Source organism: Rosa chinensis, chromosome 6 (genome assembly GCF_002994745.2).
Source record: "Rosa chinensis cultivar Old Blush chromosome 6, RchiOBHm-V2, whole genome shotgun sequence".
Classification (NCBI taxonomy): Eukaryota; Viridiplantae; Streptophyta; class Magnoliopsida; order Rosales; family Rosaceae; genus Rosa; species Rosa chinensis.
Window position 1 is genome coordinate 57,996,773 of NC_037093.1, and position 18,803 is coordinate 58,015,575.

At 38.7% G+C, this 18,803-nt stretch overlaps 3 protein-coding genes across 5 annotated transcripts; 1 reads left to right on the forward strand and 2 right to left on the reverse strand.

Annotated features, from left to right (window-relative positions):
- Positions 1-514: 514 nt before the first annotated feature.
- On the reverse strand, positions 515-3,347 carry LOC112168876 (B3 domain-containing protein Os01g0723500). Of its 3 annotated transcripts, none has more exons than XM_024305800.2 (5): positions 3,011-3,347; positions 2,778-2,894; positions 1,676-2,024; positions 1,461-1,558; positions 515-936 (listed from the first exon to the last, which is right to left on the reverse strand). In XM_024305800.2, exons 2-5 carry the CDS (start codon positions 2,853-2,855, stop codon positions 694-696), a joined length of 768 nt encoding a protein of 255 aa, XP_024161568.1. In that variant the 5' UTR covers positions 2,856-2,894; positions 3,011-3,347; the 3' UTR covers positions 515-693. The 3 variants fall into 3 exon arrangements, with proteins under 3 accessions (XP_024161568.1, XP_040365722.1, XP_040365723.1); XM_040509788.1 differs by having other exon boundaries at positions 1,461-1,561; positions 3,011-3,346; XM_040509789.1 differs by lacking the exon at positions 1,461-1,558.
- A 1,109-nt stretch (positions 3,348-4,456) lies between these two features.
- Positions 4,457-7,993, forward strand: LOC112168874 (replication factor C subunit 3). The gene is made up of 10 exons (XM_024305797.2): positions 4,457-4,493; positions 5,107-5,382; positions 5,730-5,946; positions 6,079-6,167; positions 6,255-6,414; positions 6,526-6,607; positions 6,797-6,926; positions 7,025-7,088; positions 7,166-7,234; positions 7,696-7,993. Exons 2-10 carry the CDS (start codon positions 5,196-5,198, stop codon positions 7,793-7,795), a joined length of 1,098 nt encoding a protein of 365 aa, XP_024161565.1. The 5' UTR covers positions 4,457-4,493; positions 5,107-5,195; the 3' UTR covers positions 7,796-7,993.
- Positions 7,994-8,127: 134 nt separating this feature from the next.
- On the reverse strand, positions 8,128-18,085 carry LOC112168865 (protein CELLULOSE SYNTHASE INTERACTIVE 3). The gene is made up of 8 exons (XM_024305784.2): positions 17,925-18,085; positions 17,436-17,649; positions 16,958-17,057; positions 13,634-16,700; positions 10,764-13,308; positions 9,573-10,027; positions 9,153-9,269; positions 8,128-8,674 (listed from the first exon to the last, which is right to left on the reverse strand). Exons 3-8 carry the CDS (start codon positions 17,017-17,019, stop codon positions 8,513-8,515), a joined length of 6,408 nt encoding a protein of 2,135 aa, XP_024161552.1. The 5' UTR covers positions 17,020-17,057; positions 17,436-17,649; positions 17,925-18,085; the 3' UTR covers positions 8,128-8,512.
- Between the last annotated feature and the right edge of the window lie 718 nt (positions 18,086-18,803).

An 18,803-nucleotide genomic window follows, 5' to 3' on the forward strand; every position in this document is an offset into this window, starting at 1 on the left:
TATTGTCTTTTGGCCTTGGGCCATCTTCTTCTGGTGTGTTTTTTTTGTTGGGAAGAAATGAAATGTAGGTCTTACTTGCTGTCAGTTTCATCAAATTTTTTGTTGAATTTTCAGACCAAACAAATGGATTTCTCCAGTTAACCAATGTCATTGCGCTATAGAAATTCTGACTTTTTCACCGTTGAGATTATTCCAAATAATCAACAGTTCACTGATGTAGCAAAACTCAAATCATCTCATTAATAACTTCTTTCAACATATTTTCAAAACTCATGTATTTCTTGTAAAATAGGGTGTTCTGTACATGAAGGAATTTGAGGGATTTTTTTTTTTTTTTAGGGGACATAAAATCATGTTGCAGCATAAATCTCTTCCTCCTATGGATAATGAAGGCATGACTATACAACCGCTGGGCCTAGTGGCATTGAAACCATGCCCTACAGAGAATAGAATTTGGGCTCCAGAATATAAATTTCAAAATTCAAATAGCAACCATTTGGTGCAATGTGGTTGAGCATCATTCATCAAAAGCAGGCTTCAGTTTTATAATAACTAGTCGAAGTGTCAAACAAAAGCATAGAATCTTAGCAGTCATGTCTGCATAACTTGATGTAAAATTGTCTCATCAGTACTAGTGCGGAATTACATTTTTTTGGAAAGACTAGCTGTTGTTTCAGGATGCATCAGCGGCTGCTAGTAAACTCCTGCTCTGATAATATGAAGTTGCACTACTCTTGGCTTGACAAACTCAAAGATCACAGTGTCCCCATGTGAAGTTTTGTTTGCTTTGCATATATTTGACAAGCCCGACCTCATCAGCACACGATCATGGTTAGCACGGAGTCTAAGATGCCATGACATCTCAAATGTATCTTGAATCTTTATGGCCGTCCCAGCCTTTAAACCTTCCGCTATGACTACTTCCGTCGGAATATACTACAATTCGGAAAACATTGATATCAAGGTGAAAAACAAGAAAAAGAAAACAAATGAGTAATTAGTTATACTAACTTTTAAAGTTTGAACAAAAGCAAAAGGATGAGTAATTAACCTACAACACATGCATTCTAGCCAGAACTCTTTTCAGTTCAATGATTCATAGAGATGCATCATCGTTGAAGATTCTCAATCATTAACAAGTAATGGCTCGTTCAAGATCAGTTATGATGAACATGTTTTTGCATGAACTTATATCGAAGCTGTTCAATAATTCATTTCCCAAGTAATGAAGTAAATACATGGAGAATAACTGGGTCACTTGAGCCACCTATTATAGTGTCCTTCCAAAGATTCAAGTTACAGATGAATGTTGCTATGCTTCAATTAAAAATAAAGAAAAATGTCTTGAAAGATTTCTTTTACTATGGCTACATGCTTTAGAATCATTTGAAATGAAAAGAGGGGAAATGTTTTTATTCAGAAAAACAGTTGGCTTGCATAATGGGCGACCAAGTACTCACCACTTCATACAATGTACGTGCCGTCAAAACTCTACAGATAAAAGAATTCTTTGATTGGAATGGAATGGGTCGAAGAGAAGTTTCTTCTACACCATCAACTGCTGGTAAATTAAAATGCAGTAAAAGAAGAAGCCATCACAAAATTGTTATAATCAAAAACTTCCATAAGCTGTTGAGAAGTAAAAATAGCTTAAGAGTATAACCTAGCAACTTACCCCTTCTTTTGTCAGCGTGACTGTCACTTCTCCTTGGCAACTTACCACTTCTTTTGGCAGCAATACCATTACTGCCACTTCTCCTCTTGGCTGCTTTTACATTCTTCTCACAGAAAGTTTTGCCATATATTGTCACATCGAACATGGACACACCATCACAACTGAAAATCAGAAAATCCCCAACTTCTAGAGGATGATGCTTCACAAATTCCTCCCAACCCTTATGGAAAAACAATCGATTGCCTCTCTTTTCCAATTCCACAACCCAACATTGTCCACTAGGGCCTTTAAGACGACATGTGTGCAGTGAGCGTCTGTTCAAGTTCTTGATAAACGCTGATGGTATACGCTGCAAAAGTACCAGATTCTTAAAAAAGCATTCATATACTCAAGACCACACATGAATCCAATCAAAATCATTACATCTACACCATGTTCTTAACCAAAGATTGGTAAAACTATAACTACTTGCAAACAGACAGAAAATCTCCACAGACCAAACCTATATGTATATGCAGGGTCTATAATCACAAATTGATATGTTTCTAACACGAAGAAGGAAAAATAAACAAAATGTATTTATGTACTTTGAAGTGGAGTATAAGTGGGGAAAGTGTTGAAAGAAGAAATGAGACCCCCCTTTTTCTTTTATGCAGAAAACTCTCAATGTTGTAGAACCACCTGAAGGAGGACTATGGAAGCAGATTATTTTTTCCTGGATATTAGCTGTGATATATATCTATATTATATGCAGTGGGCTTTTAAAAAATTTACTAAAGATAACTCTATATGGTAGATTTATTTGGTAAAGAAACTTGTTGAGTTACTCATACGAGTTATGTATTATCCTCAATTCCTCATCATATCCCGGGCCATTGCAAAAGAATTGAGATTCCTTGCCAAAGAACATCATACGATACCAGAAAGAAGTGGACTCAAACACTCAAAATATTAGTAATTAAGCTAGCAACCATCAAAGGAAGTTCATGAGCATCAACCAGAATGATTCACCTCTAGATGAAATTAAGATCTTCTATGACAAAAAGAAAAAGAAAAAAGCAGTAACATTACTTGAAAAGAGAAAAAGAGATCAGAATGATACCAGATGCTGAGAAAAATCACCCATAAGGGCCTTGAAAAATGCTTGTCTTCTTGCTGGATGCTCAGTCTTCCTAGCCATTTGAAGCTGCTTTTGTCCAAACTCCCCAAACTTTCAGCTCTAGAGTTGAAACAAACAGGAAACCAAGGTCAAAACAGAAGAAAGTGGGTAATTTCAATATGATAATTGGAAAAAGAAAAAAAATAATAATAACAAGCTGAAAAAAAAGAGCCAACCTTGAAGCTTGAAGAAGTAACAAGAAATGCAGAACCAATTGCAAAGTTGCAAAATACTAGAACAGGACTTACAAAATGTAATAAGCTAGGATAATAAAGGACAATGGAAATAAAAGCTAATAAAGAAAAAAGGCTGAAAGAACTGAGCACAAGGACACAGTACAGCAGCAGCAACCATTGCCAAAAGTCCAAGATGCACAGAAGGCAGAACCACCTTGCCATTATTGAGCAGAAGACTTAACCAAGTTCTTCCAACCAAAAATCATACCCCCACAAGTAAACTCCCTTGTTGTCCAGCTATAAATGATGTCATGTGCCATTGGCTAAACCCCCCTGTGCAGTCTGCATTAGCATTCGTCGTCAGTCATGCCTGTTCTGGGTTCTGAATCCTGAGCACTGGTTAAGCTTTAATAACTGTCTGCCCCTTCTTGTGCAAGGTTTCTCTGTTTTGGTTTATTCTTTTTTATTGCGCCAAGAGAGCGGTTTAATTTTCTGATGGAGCCAAGCTTTGGGCCTGCTTTCTTTCTTTGTTTTTCTTAGGCTTGGGGTTTGTTGCCTCTCTTTTGGGCCTGGAATCAGGTCAGGCCGGATAGGCAGGCCTTTTTTCTTTTCTTTTTTCAGTTCAATACCCACAACTCTTAACTAAATAGCCTCAGGTGACGTGAACGCTCTCGGCCTAGCAATGTCATCAAGCATATGTCTTGAAAAACTGAAGGAAGGAGTTTAAGGACACTTGCATAATCTTATCTCTTGAACAATACTTCTTTTAGCTAAGCTATCAGCTGTCGTATTTCGCTCCCGATAAATGTGTTGTATGGAATGAAATTCAAAGGAATGAAGCATAGTCTAACAGTTGGATAACAAGGTTCTCAAATGATGAAGATCAATATCACAATGCATCATGAGCTGTATAAGAACAGTTGAGTCTGTTTCAACTTTAATATGGGTAATACCCAATTCTTGACAATGGATAAACCAGTCATTTATGTTAATCAGTTTCTGACATGTTTTTAAGTTTTAGTTATTGGATTTTTTTATTTATTTTTTTAATTAGTCGATTCAATTATTGATTTAAATTTGTGAACACTCAAAATGAATGCTTAGGTGGAAGATATGGTGTATTCATACTCCATGTTACGTGTGAACATCATTCATGTTGTCTTAGTTCAATTTGTAATTTACTAAAAAAGAAAAAAAATTATTTCTCAAAGACCATGATTTCTACTTAAAGTTGTTGACTATAACACAATTTTTAACCAAAATAACATGTTCTTGCACCAAATTTTTTTCACGTAACACTTTAAGAACTGAAAATGTCCAAGATTTTTGGCACTCAATTGAAACATATTCTTAAAATCATATTTTACAAGTGATAAGCTACAGTACATGAGCATTTCAAAAAAAATATATATAGTATTAATTACGTTTTCCTCTAATTCTCAAAAAAAGAAAAAAAAATAAAAAAAGGGACTAGCTACAAAGGGTAAAATTAGACCTGTAAATGGATCGGATTTGGATCGGATCGACCTAAATCCAAATCCGTTTACTTAAAAAAAAATTCGATCCAAACCCGCTCCGTTAACCCGGCGGATCATTGATAGCTCGATCCAAATCCGTATCCGCCAGGTTAACGGATATCCGATCCGCTAATCCGACCCGTTTATAATTTCAAATATTTTAAAATTTTAAATAGTAATATTAAATTTATATCATTATACCTCATAAGATATTAATAAAATATTAAAACAACATGAAAACTATCACCAAAAGTAGAATTACGTTATCAAAATTCTTAATGCTACCCGTTCCTTAAATTTCTGCAAAAAATTTGTATTAGAAATTCTTCATATTTTATATTTTATATTTTAAAATAATAATAATATATTAATAAAAAAGAATATTTTATTATTACAAAAACGGGCCGGATCATTAACGGATCGGATCGACCTAAATCCGTATTTGATCCGTTAAATAAACGGGTTAACGGATTCGGATTATTAACGGATCAACGGATCAAAATTTTCGATCCAAACCCGTCCAATAGCCACGGATCTGGAGCGGGTTCGGATCAAAATCCGGTCCATTTGCAGGTCTAGGTAAAATCCCGCCCTCATAACAATGAAGTTGGCGCCATCGTATCACTGAAACCCTCGATTCCGAGTGACCTGAACCCCATTGGCTGACCATGGCAGAGCTAACCACTCCCATGGACATCGACGGCGACGATATCAACCCCTCTCTAAAACCCAACAACAAGGGCAAAAACGTCGCCGTTTCCGGCCCCTCCCACGGCAAAGCCACTCCCTGGGTCGAGAAGTACCGCCCTCAGTCCCTCGCCGACGTCGCCGCCCACCGCGACATTGTCGACACCAGTAAGCAATTCCCACTCCCTGCAACTAAAGATTTCACCTTTATGTAACTTTCAAGGGTTTTGCTTCTGGGTTTATGCCTGCCTTTAAATATCACATTTTTACTGTAATTTTGTATTTGGCTGGTAAAAATGTGGGAGCAAATGTGTGATATGCATGTATAAATCTGAGAGAGGGAGGAAAAGAAAAGACCAGTAATTTTCAATTTTTTGGTTTCTCCTCATTTCCGCAAAACTCAGGAGAAATTAGGGTTTCTATACTAGGGGCATAAAAATGGTTAATGTCTTATGCTTATAGACCTATTTGGTTGTTTGAATGATGAGCATTCTTCTTGTGGTTGTGTCGAATAGTTGATAGGCTCACTAGTGAGAACAGATTGCCACACCTCCTACTGTATGGCCCTCCTGGCACTGGAAAAACTTCCACGATTCTGGCCGTCGCACGCAAGCTCTATGGTGCACATTACCACAATATGATTCTCGAGTTGAATGCATCGGATGACAGGGGAATCGATGTTGTGAGGCAACAGATCCAGGATTTTGCCAGCACACAGAGTTTTTCGTTTGGGTATGTATGTCACGGAAAAGGCCCTTTCCTTTGTTTTTTTATTTTTGCTTATGTTTTGATTCTGGTAAATATCTAGGCATTTTGGTTTCTGGCTTAAAAGCACTTGATTGTAACTGACTAGCTACGGTTCAGGATTGACAATGCAAAGGCATCTGTAAAGTTGGTCTTACTGGATGAAGCAGATGCTATGACTAAGGATGCTCAGTTTGCTTTGAGACGAGGTATAAACTGTTTGTATGCACTATATTTTATATGCTCCAAGTTATTTCGCTGATTCTCTTTTGTTCCCTACGTTTGTTTTGGTGCAGTGATTGAGAAATACACAAAGAACACCAGATTTTCACTAATCTGTAACCATGTCAACAAGATTATTCCAGCTTTACAGTCAAGATGTACTCGTTTTCGGTTTGCTCCACTTGATTCTTTTCATGTAACAGAGCGACTCAAACATGTTATAGAAGCTGAAGGGTAAGAAAGATTCTTTTCTTATTTCTTTATTGCAGAGTGCAGAATTTGCAAACATGTGAGTGAATGTTAAAATTTGGTAAATTGTCTTTGACATTTTGTGCATTGGACTAGGCTTGATGTGTCTGAGAGTGGCTTAGCAGCAGTTGTACGGCTTAGCAATGGTGACATGAGAAAGGCGCTGAACATTCTGCAGGTTATAATACCTCTGTCAAGATGTTTCTTTTTTGTATCTGTCTATTGTTCTTTTTTTCTCTTATAAATCTTAGAATATTATGGATTGCCAAATCTGTCATAAGGGCCTCTAGCCTTTTTAACAATTTCAGTTATTTTATCATTGGTGGATTTTAAATAACACTGTCAATTCTATTTCAATGTATTGCAGTCAACTCATATGGCTTCACAGAACATAACAGAAGAAGCAGTATATCTTTGCACAGGAAATCCATTGCCTAAGGACATTGAGCAAATATCTCACTGGCTTTTGAATGAGTCATTTACAGAGAGTTTCAAACGTATTCTCTACCTTACTCATTTGTTATTCTTACAAGCAGGAAAAGTAGACATCCAAAAGTTCTTTTAATGCTCACATTATATGCTTCTTCTCTTGCAGGAATTTCTGATATGAAAACAAGAAAGGGATTGGCTTTGGTAGATATCGTAAGAGAAGTGACTATGTAAGTGCCGTTATATTTTCTATATTTCCTCTTGGTGCTTATTATCTGATCTCATTTACACTGCTTTATTTGGACAGGTTTGTTTTTAAGATCAAGATGCCACCAGATGTTCGAGTTTTGTTGATTAATGATTTAGCTGACATAGAGTATGTATCTCTGTGCCTTACTCTCTTTTCATTTGCTTATCATTCTTTCAATCTGGGCTAAGCATTAATGGGGATTAAACTTTTGGCGATGTGATAATCAATGTATATGTGCACATAATGAAGGATAGAGGTGTGTTTTTGTGTGTGCGCACGCACACACGTATTAACTTGCTTCAGAAATGTGTTGCTTAATCTAATTCAATATGTGGCATATATAATATGGTTGAGATTAAGGTTAAAGCATTCACTGGAGAAGCAATAATCTTCATTACTGAGCTGGTGGAGGATATAATGCATTGGCAGAAGTTATTGTGGGGCTAGGATAGTTTTGAGTGGTTGTGGTCAATATGCCTGACCTATTGTTGTTATTAGCCTTACCAAATTCTTAGATTTGGGAGTTTTGATCGATATAGTATTATTAGTTTGTTTATTAATCAGCACAAGTTGATTAACATTTGCAGGTACAGATTGAGCTTTGGGTGCAACGATAAATTGCAACTTGGATCAATAATTGCTTCTTTTACGAAAGCTCGCTCTGCACTTGTTGCTGCTGCAAAGTAGTAATATGGGTCTTTTTGTGGCTTTTGATTGAAGTTTAAGAATGTGAAGGTGTTATTTCTTTAGTTGGAACGATTAAGATTTCCGCTTTGGTAGTGGTTTTCGACATTTAACTTCAGTTGTGCACTGCATTCTTGAGACGTTCACTTTCTTTTGTTCTCTTGATCTGCTTGATATAGTTTGCTTCTTTCTTTCAGTCTACTTTAATCTCACTCAATTCATGACAGAAGGGGCACATGAGTGACATGACAAAGGGGGCAGTTTGATAATCAGTTTTTGATCACTTCGAGTTCATTTGATTAAAATGTTTTCAAGTTCAAAATAAAATCACGTGGTTGCTCTGAAAACAAATACGGTGCCAGGTAAAACAAGACCAGTACATGTACAGCTCATAATGAAAGTACATAGTACAGAAAGCTACCCCAACTTTCCAAGAACTTCAAATTCTAATCGCCAATCTTTTGAGTATCTTTAAATTGCTAGCTATAGACTGACCTGTACAAAATTCTAATAAGCTTTTATTCCCGTGTACCGTGGGAATACCTTTCCAATCTATTGTTTCTGCAAGCTAATAATATAATTTACACTTCCTCAAGCACAGATTGATCTTTCAAACTACAAAACTGGACCTTCAAAAACATAAAAATAATTACAAGCAAACCATCTTCCCTATTGGGATTATTTTCTGGCATTCTCAGCTTTATCAGAAGCACCTGACGCTCACATTTCATCATCGGGCATTCTGTTGGACCAGATAATCTCGATTTCTAGTGTACGTGAAGATCCATCTTTGTTGTTGTCATGGTTTAGGCTGAATAATCCACTGTATACTCCTTCTGACACAACTTTATCGATCTGGATAGTCACTCTCCCCAGTGTTGACTGAAAAAAAAGGAAAAAAAAAAAACCATTATCAGAGTTGCAAAACAAAGGAGACTGACCCTAATTAGAACTAAAGATTTGCTGCACCAAGGCAGGACGGGTACTTGTAATATGTGCAAGATTTAGAATTTTAGATTCAAGACCCACCATTTTATGAATGCATGCCAAGGGTGTCAAAAAAAATATTGGGGGTGCTGTTAGTAACATACCCCCAATTGTTATTAAAACTTTGCATTTTTGAATTTGTTTTATTATATAAATTGTCAGTAATTACGATAGACTAATTGTCATCGTTATAACTGTCTTGGAAAATAAAAAGGTGTGCAAATATCAATTTTGGGTGTGTAAATAACTATTAGTCTCTCATTATTCTGTGAAATGGTAATAAAATTCTCTGTATGATGATGAGCATAGCATATAAGATTCAAGCCCACGATAATTAAATCATTAGCCTATATATAGGTGGAAAAATAATTACCTTTCCAAAGGTATTTTTGCTTTTGCAGATGATGTGGAGCTTTTGTCCCTTTGGGGGCACATCAAATGCCCACGTAAACCCTTCTTTCCATTCGGGAGAAGTACTGTGGCTCACTACCTAATGACAGAACATTAACATAACGTCAAGCTGTAAGCAAAGACCTGAACATAATAATATACACTATCAACTTAATTAATATTTTGCGGTCCTAGCCAAAACCATGTGTTGACAGATATGAAGACAAAGCAAATCATAAATCTGCAATGCTTCCTTAAAGGGGAAAAAGGAAATAACAGGATTTTTTCCAGGAATATAGATCAATTTCTTATGCCCCTAATCTTAAGAGCAGATTCAGCCAACCCTATAAGACTATGAACTAGATAGTTTGTTTTTGTACATTACCATATGGAACTACATTACCTTGGTTTGTCGAGGAGGACCGTTGCCTATTGTCAATCGGCAAAAAGCATTTGTGCCTCCCATAGCCTGTTTAAGGTTGTTTCCACGCTTGATTGTAACAGTCAAACAACCTGGTAAGCAATGCAACAGGCTGTCTGCTCTCTCATGGAAACTTGGTGGGCAGGTTTTCATAAGCTTTTGTAAGATGGGAATGGCTTCAGCAGCAACCACGGATTGAGACTTTGCAATATCTATTGGCATGGTTGACCAAGAATGTCTCAACAAGCAAAGGGTGTCCAACACGACATCCTGAGCTGCCTCACTGCCAGATTTAAGGGCTCCAATCAGATTGGGAATGCAGAGAGTGGCTGCCTCGGAAATATGGAGCTTAGGAAAGTTGGTAAATATCATATGTAGGGCTCTCAAGACCTCTTCATTAATAGTTGCTGTGGACCACAACTCTCTCTCTAATGCGGCTGCATGACAAAGCAATCATTGGAACCCATATTAATGGAACAGGCAGAAAGAAAGCAAAATTTACACGCACACAAAACTCCTCATGACAACCTTCAATGATCCTTAAAGAGTCCCCAAGGTAAGAGTTGTATATTGCTGATGTCTTACCAAGACACTGCTTTGAAACAGTTATATTTTAGGGGATTTTTTAAGATGGAACATGACTATTAAATGCATTATATAATTGTTAATAAGTCCGCCAAAATATGTTCTTTCTTCTGGGTCCAACAAGAGATATCAATTTGAGAATGCAGGATGCTCAAGAATGATAGATAGTAAGTAAGATTCTCAACAAGACTATAATTACTACTGTTTCTTTACTAATTAACCAGAACTCAGCCATAAATTAACTTCAGTATAGACTTTAGATAGATATGGCATCAGAAATTTTTTTCATATACTTGCATCCTATATTCTAAATCACAACTCCAAATCTCTACAAAGCATCTAGGTGCAATTTTGTATCCAAAAAACAGCCCTTCTGACAATCATTGTCAAACAAACACCTGTGAGACAACAAATTATGGTAGATGAAAAAATTGAAGGGGAGAGTAGGAACATATTACTAAGACATGTTAACAACTAGTAAAGATGTATAAGAAGCATTTCATATATGAGAATGAGACTTTGAAACAAAAGCAATTTTAGTCTACAGAGGAACAGATTAGCGCTCAAACAAAAGCAATTACGGATTACCTGTCAAAGATCTGATGAGCTCGTTTGACACATATTCTTGAAGTGTGTGATTAGAAAACAAAAATTTGATAAGCAACGCTGCTTGCCCAGCAACTTCTGCATTGAGAGACAGTAGTAGTTCTTGAATAACCAGTATTCCCCCTGCTTCTGCGACAGCACGCCGATTTGTTCGGCTGTTCATGACAAAATTTTGCAATGCACAAGTTGCCACCATTTTCATATCTTCTGTGGGCTGATCTTCAAGCAAACTTATTAATGCCCGACATGCAGAAACAGAATCACTGGCTCTAGCAAGCCCTTCGTGTTGGGAAAGGTCTCCAAGAGCTAGAGCTACGAGAAGTTTTCCAGATTGTGATTTGGTTTGTGAATCCAACAGATACTGTGATAAAGGTGCTATTGCATACTTGGAAACCTTCATTGCTCGTATCCTGACATTGTTGAATAACGCTTCAAGTAACCTTCCAGATGCTTCTTCACACTGATGAGATGTTAAAAGGTCCAACAAGGCATCTATAGCACCATTTTCAGTCATCTGTTCAGCACTTAGCTTATCACTCCTTTCATGAACAAGTAGTGCATTGAGAGCCACCGTAATAGTGCTATCCACTGTTGAATGCAACATTTTAACAAGAACCACCACAGGAACCTTAAAGTAGTACTCAGCATTGAAGCACAAAACATTTGAGAGAACTAAAGCAGCTGATTCCCACAATGCATGAGGTGGCTGAGGATCATCTTGTATAATAACCTTTCCAAGCTCAAAAATACCTCCAGCATCTGCAACTGCCTTTGGCCATCTTGTGGATATTTTTTCCAATGCCTTTATCGCTGTTTGCTGTAAGTTCAGTATTCCAATTCCAGCAAGTTGCACAAGAGGAACAACAGCATTTTTTGTTGTAATATCTTGCTGAAAATGTTCTTGTGCAAGAAGATGAGATAGCAATTCTGTACCAAGCTGCTGGATGGCTAGAGATGGGGATTCAAGAAATGAAATCAGAGGCTCAATGACTTGGCTAGGCGTAAGTTTTAAAGTGGCAAGGCTTTGTGGCTTCTCCAAAATATTTACTAGCGCTTGCAATGCACTGTGCTGTCCCCACATACTGAAATCTGGACGAAGTAAAACTAGGAAAAGGGGTTCTACAATTGTTGCAGCAGCTAAACTTCTAGCAATTGCATCACTATTTGTCAAAATGCGAAATAATTCAGCAATAGAAGAGCATAATGAACTGGCTGCAACAGGGAGTAGCTCAAGACAGTTATCAATAATGCCAGCATTGATCATATCTGATTTGCATTGGGTCCGGTCTTTCCCCAACTTTATGAGAGAACAGATGCTAGCCTCAATGAGCTGACTGTTCGTACCAGAAACTAATCCAACAAGAAGATCGACAACATTATAGTTCACTGCAAGCTCTACCTGGTGTTCATCATCCAACAATTTTTCAAAGGCACAAACCCCAGCTTCTACAGCTGCATTTATACCAGAAAGCATCAAGGAAATAAGAGGCTCTATACATTCGGAGGCAATTGGATTTCCTCTGACTTTGGTACTATCAAACAGTACACAACATAGTTGTGCAGCAAGTCTCTTCAAATCCAAGGATGAAGCAGAAGACAATATTTTAAATAAACTCTCCAGTGGATTTCCCTCCACATCAGTCAACAAAGCTGCGCTAAAAGAATTTCCGGAAGTCAGCTTAATTACAGCAACAAGAGCAGCCTCTTGTTCATTCTCTGATGCGGCGTTAAGCATGTCAACCAATGGCTGAACAGATTGCCTGGCTAAATCAGAATCTCTGATGTTCTCAGCATCAAATAGTTCGTGAAGAGCTCTTGCAGCACTGTATCTAGCATTTCTTGACCCCAGACGCAGAACAGCTATGAGCTGATTCAACGAACTAGCTGATGCTTCATAGCGAATCAGATCAGGATGGCTAAACAATATTCTGAATAAATCAGATATTGCAGCTTCAGTCGAATCTTGTGGGCTCAAAGACAGGTACTTTGTCAGAGCGTCCAGAGCTCCAGCTTCAGCCATGACTAATTTGTTTGTATCACTTCCATCAGCAATACAGGTCAAGAGTTTAAGAGCAACTGGGGGGGCACCAGGTCTATCTGGCATTGGTCTCAAGAGATCTACCAAGAGAGGTATAGATTTGCGTGCTGTGGATCCAACTCTTACATCTTCAAAATCAAAAAGGTATTCCAAAACAACTTGATCAGGGTTTCGCACCAGAGAAAACTCTTCTGATAAAGTAACAAGGTTAGGCATATCAGATTCTACGTAACCAATGAGGGTTATCAATCCAGCAACAGCACCTGAATTTGCAATGGCAAGAATTATTCCCTTATTACCACTGCAAACAAGACTGGCCATTGACTGGGCAGCAAAGAACCTATCAATCACCTCATCTGATCTCAGCAGAAGCGCAAGAGAAGCTATGATCCGCATTGTTGTAGGAGATGAAATGACATTGGCATCTTGGAAGAGAATAGCCAGAAGCAGGGCACTAATCCATATACCTTCAGTATCCTCATAATCTGCCTGTACATGAAAATTACCAATTGAGTAAGCTACAGAAGTTATATTTCCGAGAATAACTACCAAAAAAGAAGGAACAAATAAAACTAGAACCAGTATCAAATTTTAGACAATAAGAGTTTTAAAACAGTAAATAAGAAAGTACCAAACAGCTCAACAGTGATTTATACTCTCAACCTATTGAATATATGATAAGAAATGGAGTACAACTTATATATCCACATATGACATAAATTAATTCAATAGAATGAGCAAACATTGGTATTCCAATCCTCATCAGCACAATGTATAGTAAAGTACCAGCACGCCACAGAGAGAGAGTTTATACCTGTGGATTGGAAGTGTGGCTCTCAAGCTTGTCACAGAGAGCCTCAAGACCTCCGGCTTCCATAATGGTGAGTTTGCTCTTTGCATTACAGGAAGCAATTATACATAGCAACCACAAAGCAACAGTACCCCCCAAGACAATGGCTGGATCAGGGGCATCAAACTCATCCCCTTCGTGGAATGCAGTTCTTTCCATAAAAGCTTTAGAAGTTCGGACTTCAATTTCTAAAGAGGAGCAGCTACAATTTTGCTTCATCATATCCACTAAAGCACACATTAATGGTTTTAAATATCCTGACACCTCAAGTACTTCCATCCACTGCTCTTTGTGCTCTTTTGCTGCACAAATGAGTAATGCAGCTCCTCCAACTCTGACTTCTAAACTAGATGAGTTCATTATTCTGTTCGCTAGTGAACCAAGGGATCCAGATCTTGCAATCAATAGATCACCAAGCACAACTGGTTGCTCCCCGCAAAGCCTAGACAAAACTTCTATTGCCTTGTCCTGAAGCAAAGGAGACCCTTCGGCCAGACAGCGGACAAGAGGTTCTAAGCTCGATTCAACTTCAGCAAATACAGACCATGGAGGGTAAGTGAAGTTCACACCCTGTTTGGTTCTGGCCAAAAGTGCTACTACTTCTAAAGCATCAGCAGCATCAGTCTCATCCATATCCAATGCATTTAAGGAATCAACAACAGCAAGAATAGCAAAACGGCAATGAGCATTTCCTGTGAGCACATCACCTACTGGAAAATGCTTCAACAATTGATGAAGGGCACGGGATGCATTCTTTTTACCTTCTGTAGTTCCATCTCCCAGTACTCTTATCAAAGCTGAAACAACATCTTCTGCCAGGGCTTCTGCAGCAATCTGGGGATCAGAGAGAAGATTGGCGAGTGCAGCAACTGCAGTTTGAGCAGCATCAATTGAAGAAGTTTTTGCTAGTTTGATGAGGGGTTTAACATCCCCTTCTGCAATATAAGACATCTTGCTTATTGTTTTGGTCTTCATAGGACGGGAAAGAGCACCCAAAGCTCGAGCCGACTGTGTTGCAACAGCTTGTGTGCTGCTGGTCAAAAGCTTCATGCAAGGATGCACGATCTCATCAGTTGCAAGAGTGTCACAAATATCTTGTCTCATGCTGAATAGATCAGCTAAGACAGACACGGCATACTCTTGAGTTTCTTCATTTGATGAGTTGAGAACCTGAACGAGAGACCTCAACCCTTTATTAGCTGCCGAACCCTTATGCACAAGATCCTTGTGTGATGCCATTGTGAGTACATGACCCAACACCCTGATAGTATGGGCCTTTGAGCATGGAGAGTCACCTAAGAGCAAAGCTAACAACTGATTAATGGTAGCCGAATCGGCTGTTCGGATAAGCTTTGTAAGTGCCATAGCTGATGCTTCTTGCCCCCTTGATCCACCACTTTTTAGAAGCCATAAAAATGCTGGAATGGCTCCTGCACTTTCAACACATGCACGAATATCCTCACTGTGACAGCACAAGTTCCACAACACATGAGCAGCGTCCTCCTTCGCCTTTTGCGATCCCGTCTCTAACAACTGCACTAGAGGAGGAATCCCACCAGCAGCAGTAATAGCCCACTTGCTGTCATCAACCTGGTCAGTTAAGATCCCTAGCAACTGAACAGCATATTCTTGATGCTGCTCACTGGATAAGCCAAGCAATGAAATAAGTAGCTGAATTCCTTCTCTCTCGCCAATGGACTCCCAGATTCCAACACCATCACAGCATAAGCTTGTCAAAGAGAGTATCAGAGACTCTTGTACATCAGCAGCAGCCATTGTTATAAGTCCAATAAGCACCTTCTTCGCTTCTGCATGATTGAGCCATTTTGAGAGATGAATGTTGCCATATAGACTAGCCATGGCCTCAAGGACACGCTCTTGAACAAGCTTATTATCACGAGGCTTTAGCAGCATTACAAGAATATCCTCTATCTTTGTTACCTTAAAAGATTCCTTACCATCACCAGATTTTTGCTCAAAGACCATTAAAGTGTATGCAAGAGCTCCAATAATATCAGCAACTGGGGCAGCTAGGCGAGCTGACTGTGAAAGCTCTCCAAGATAAAGTATTAAAGCAGACACCCCACCACAAATATTTGCTAAAGCCCTTGCTGAATGCTCCTGGAGAGCCTGCCCACACTCACCTTGCATGCACTCCTTAGATGGAGCAACAATAGCTCCAATCAGAACTGGAAGACCATTTGCATCAACAATAGCTTTCTTAGCGCCAGTTGACTTTGAAGAAAGAGCTTCCAGAGCATCAGCAGCACTAGCACGAACAGAAACGTTATTTTCTTGACCCACAAGCCGAAGCAAAGCTTTGACAGCTCCAGAATCTATTACTTTGGGGATGCTATCACTGAAAGCCAACATGAGACGGGCCAAAAGGGACGCAGCATTGGACTGGGCAGCAGCATTGTCAGAATACAGGAGACCCACAGTGATATCTACTCCACCAGCCTCAAGTGTTGCTCTCCAGTAGCCATCCTTGTCACCACAGAGATTTCTTAAAGCCCCTGTCACAAATCCCTCTACCACTTTGTCCTGGTTGCTGTTTGGATTGAGCTGATTCCACAAGTTTGGTACAACACCTTCTGTAATAAATATTTTTATGCCAACGTGATCATCTGAAAGCCCACCAGAGGAAACTTCATATATAGCTTCGGCTGCAGCCTTCCTGGCCTCAGTTGATTCGGACTTCAAAAGTGAGAGTAACGGGGGGATGCACCCACCTAGAAGTACTTTAAGACGCAAGTCTTCATCTTTACACAGGACGCTCAGAGTTGCCGCAACATTAACCTTTGCAACAGGGGTGCCACTCCTCAGAATATTTATGAACAATGGCATGGCCTGGGAATGTGAACCAATAATTGTTCTTGCATCCTTCCTTGCTTTGGCAATACCTAGCAAACGTGCTGTAATAAGTTCTTTTTCATGCGGTGAAGACATGCTGGCATGTAGTTTCTCGACAAATTCAGCAACACTTGCCATTGTACCTTCTTCATCATCCATTGTTGTTTCATCTAAATCCCTGGGTGTAACATGAACAGGTATCAATATATTGAAAAGGAATACTTAATCATTTATATTATAACAAATTAAAAAATTAAAAGTTTAAAGATCCCACTGAAATAGCTTCTCTTTTTGTTATCTCAACTTTGATTTCAGATATAGTTGTAAAAAATCCTTTACGAAGCACTTTTTAGGGAAGCATTCGTTTTCTAAATTTAAAATACCAATTTGTCAGCCCACTTAGAGTAAAGACCAAGAAGATAGAGCATTGCTAACCTAGACCGAGAAGTAGAAGAAGACACGGGTTCCCGTAGTTCAGGGGAGGAAGACTTTGACATTTGCAGTATACGCCTCTTTTGAATTTCTCCTTGGCCACCTGAAAGTCACAATAACCATTCAATTTTAGTAAATTACAGAGTGATGAAAAGTTTGGAGTTTTACATCGATTAGCAATTGTTGAACCCCGACCACCACTGCACCAACTTTCAACTTTTTGTTTTCAATTGCTATACTAAATAAACCTTGCGAGAAAGACCTACATCTGCTGGCATTCCTTTCCCATAGATTTTTAGTTCTTACCTCTACCGATTAATTTGCCCTCTTTATCACCTCTCTTCTCTTTAGACCAGAAAACAAAACCGTAGCGGCATATACAGATCACTCCGAAATTCAAAAATATAGGCACTTTACAATATTAACTAAAATACAATAAATCTGGAAACAAACACAACTCAAGGATATCAACGAAAATCACCTCACTGATAATGCAAATGCCTAAGACCTCCCCTCCTTCGGACTACTTCAAAATCCAGCTTCTCTTCCTCAGTAGCATCCCAACCTCAGCTCCTCAACACTCACAGACTACACACAAAACAAGCACCCCACCACTGTTCCAAAAAGGCACAAATGCTACAGTGCAAGCTCACACAATGCAAACTTCCTTCCCGGTCCAAAACAAATCCAACTCTCTGCGCCACCAAACACAAATCAAAACCGAATTAAAATCAGATCTCTATCTGCTAAATCACGATGAAGCATAATTGAGCACAGTAATAATGCAGCTAGTCACAAATTTCCAACCAGAGCGAATCAATTACAGTTAAGGACAAGTACAGAGATCGGATCAGAGCAACATCACAGAATCTATGGCAAACGAAACGTCGATTTCGAACTTTCACCGGAATTATAAAATAATTATCCAAAAAGAAGAATAAATTAGCGCAAGTACAAAAAAGGAAACTACCTTGAAATGGAGGGAATTCAGTGCCGGAGAATGACCGGAATGAGAGTGGGGCAGCGGCGGAGATATCAGAGAGAGTAGTGAAATTGGAGGGCTGACAGAGTGACACAGAGAGCAGCGAGTCCCAGTCTTTTCGTTTCCTTTCCATGTGTGTGCATATTTGTTTGTTCTCTCTGTTCCCCATTTTCGTTTTTTTTTTTCTTTTCTTTTTTCACCTTTTTTCATTATTGTAATTTTTTTTAATAAAATCGTAATAAAAGTATACTATCACTCGGAACTTAATTTAGTTATAGCTCTCTCCATGAGGTAAATTGAAGATGTATTTCACAAGAGAATTATCAAACGTTGAACCTCTTTTGAATATCCAACTCACATTCATTCAACTTGCATGCGTAACTAGATTTTAATTTTCGCTAAATCAAACTTCTTCGATTTCTGATATTGTAATTGTTATGGTATATTATTCTAATTATTCAGGTTTTTTTTTTCTTTATTGGCTCGAGAAAGTGTGAGAGTGACTCGGCGTCAGTTGGAAAAGCAGGGTGGTGATTGGCTTCTGGGGCTCGGCATCTGAGCCAGGTACGGTCAAGCCAACTGTGGGTTGGCCTAGGGATTTGTGCTGGCTTGGATTTTTGTTGGTAAATTATTTTCTACTTTTGTTATGGGTTTATCGTGTAGTGAATTTAGTTTTGGATCTCTTGAGTATGGAGTTGAAAAATTGGAAGAGTCATGTCAATATGGTGGCAACGGAGGCGTTTGATGTAGGCCGGAAATGGTGCGGATCGGTTTGTGTTTTGGTTGGATCGGCTCACGGACATGTGATTAAAGGGTCCCATGATTATATTTGTTTCGGTTTCTAGTGTTGAGAACAAATTTTTAATT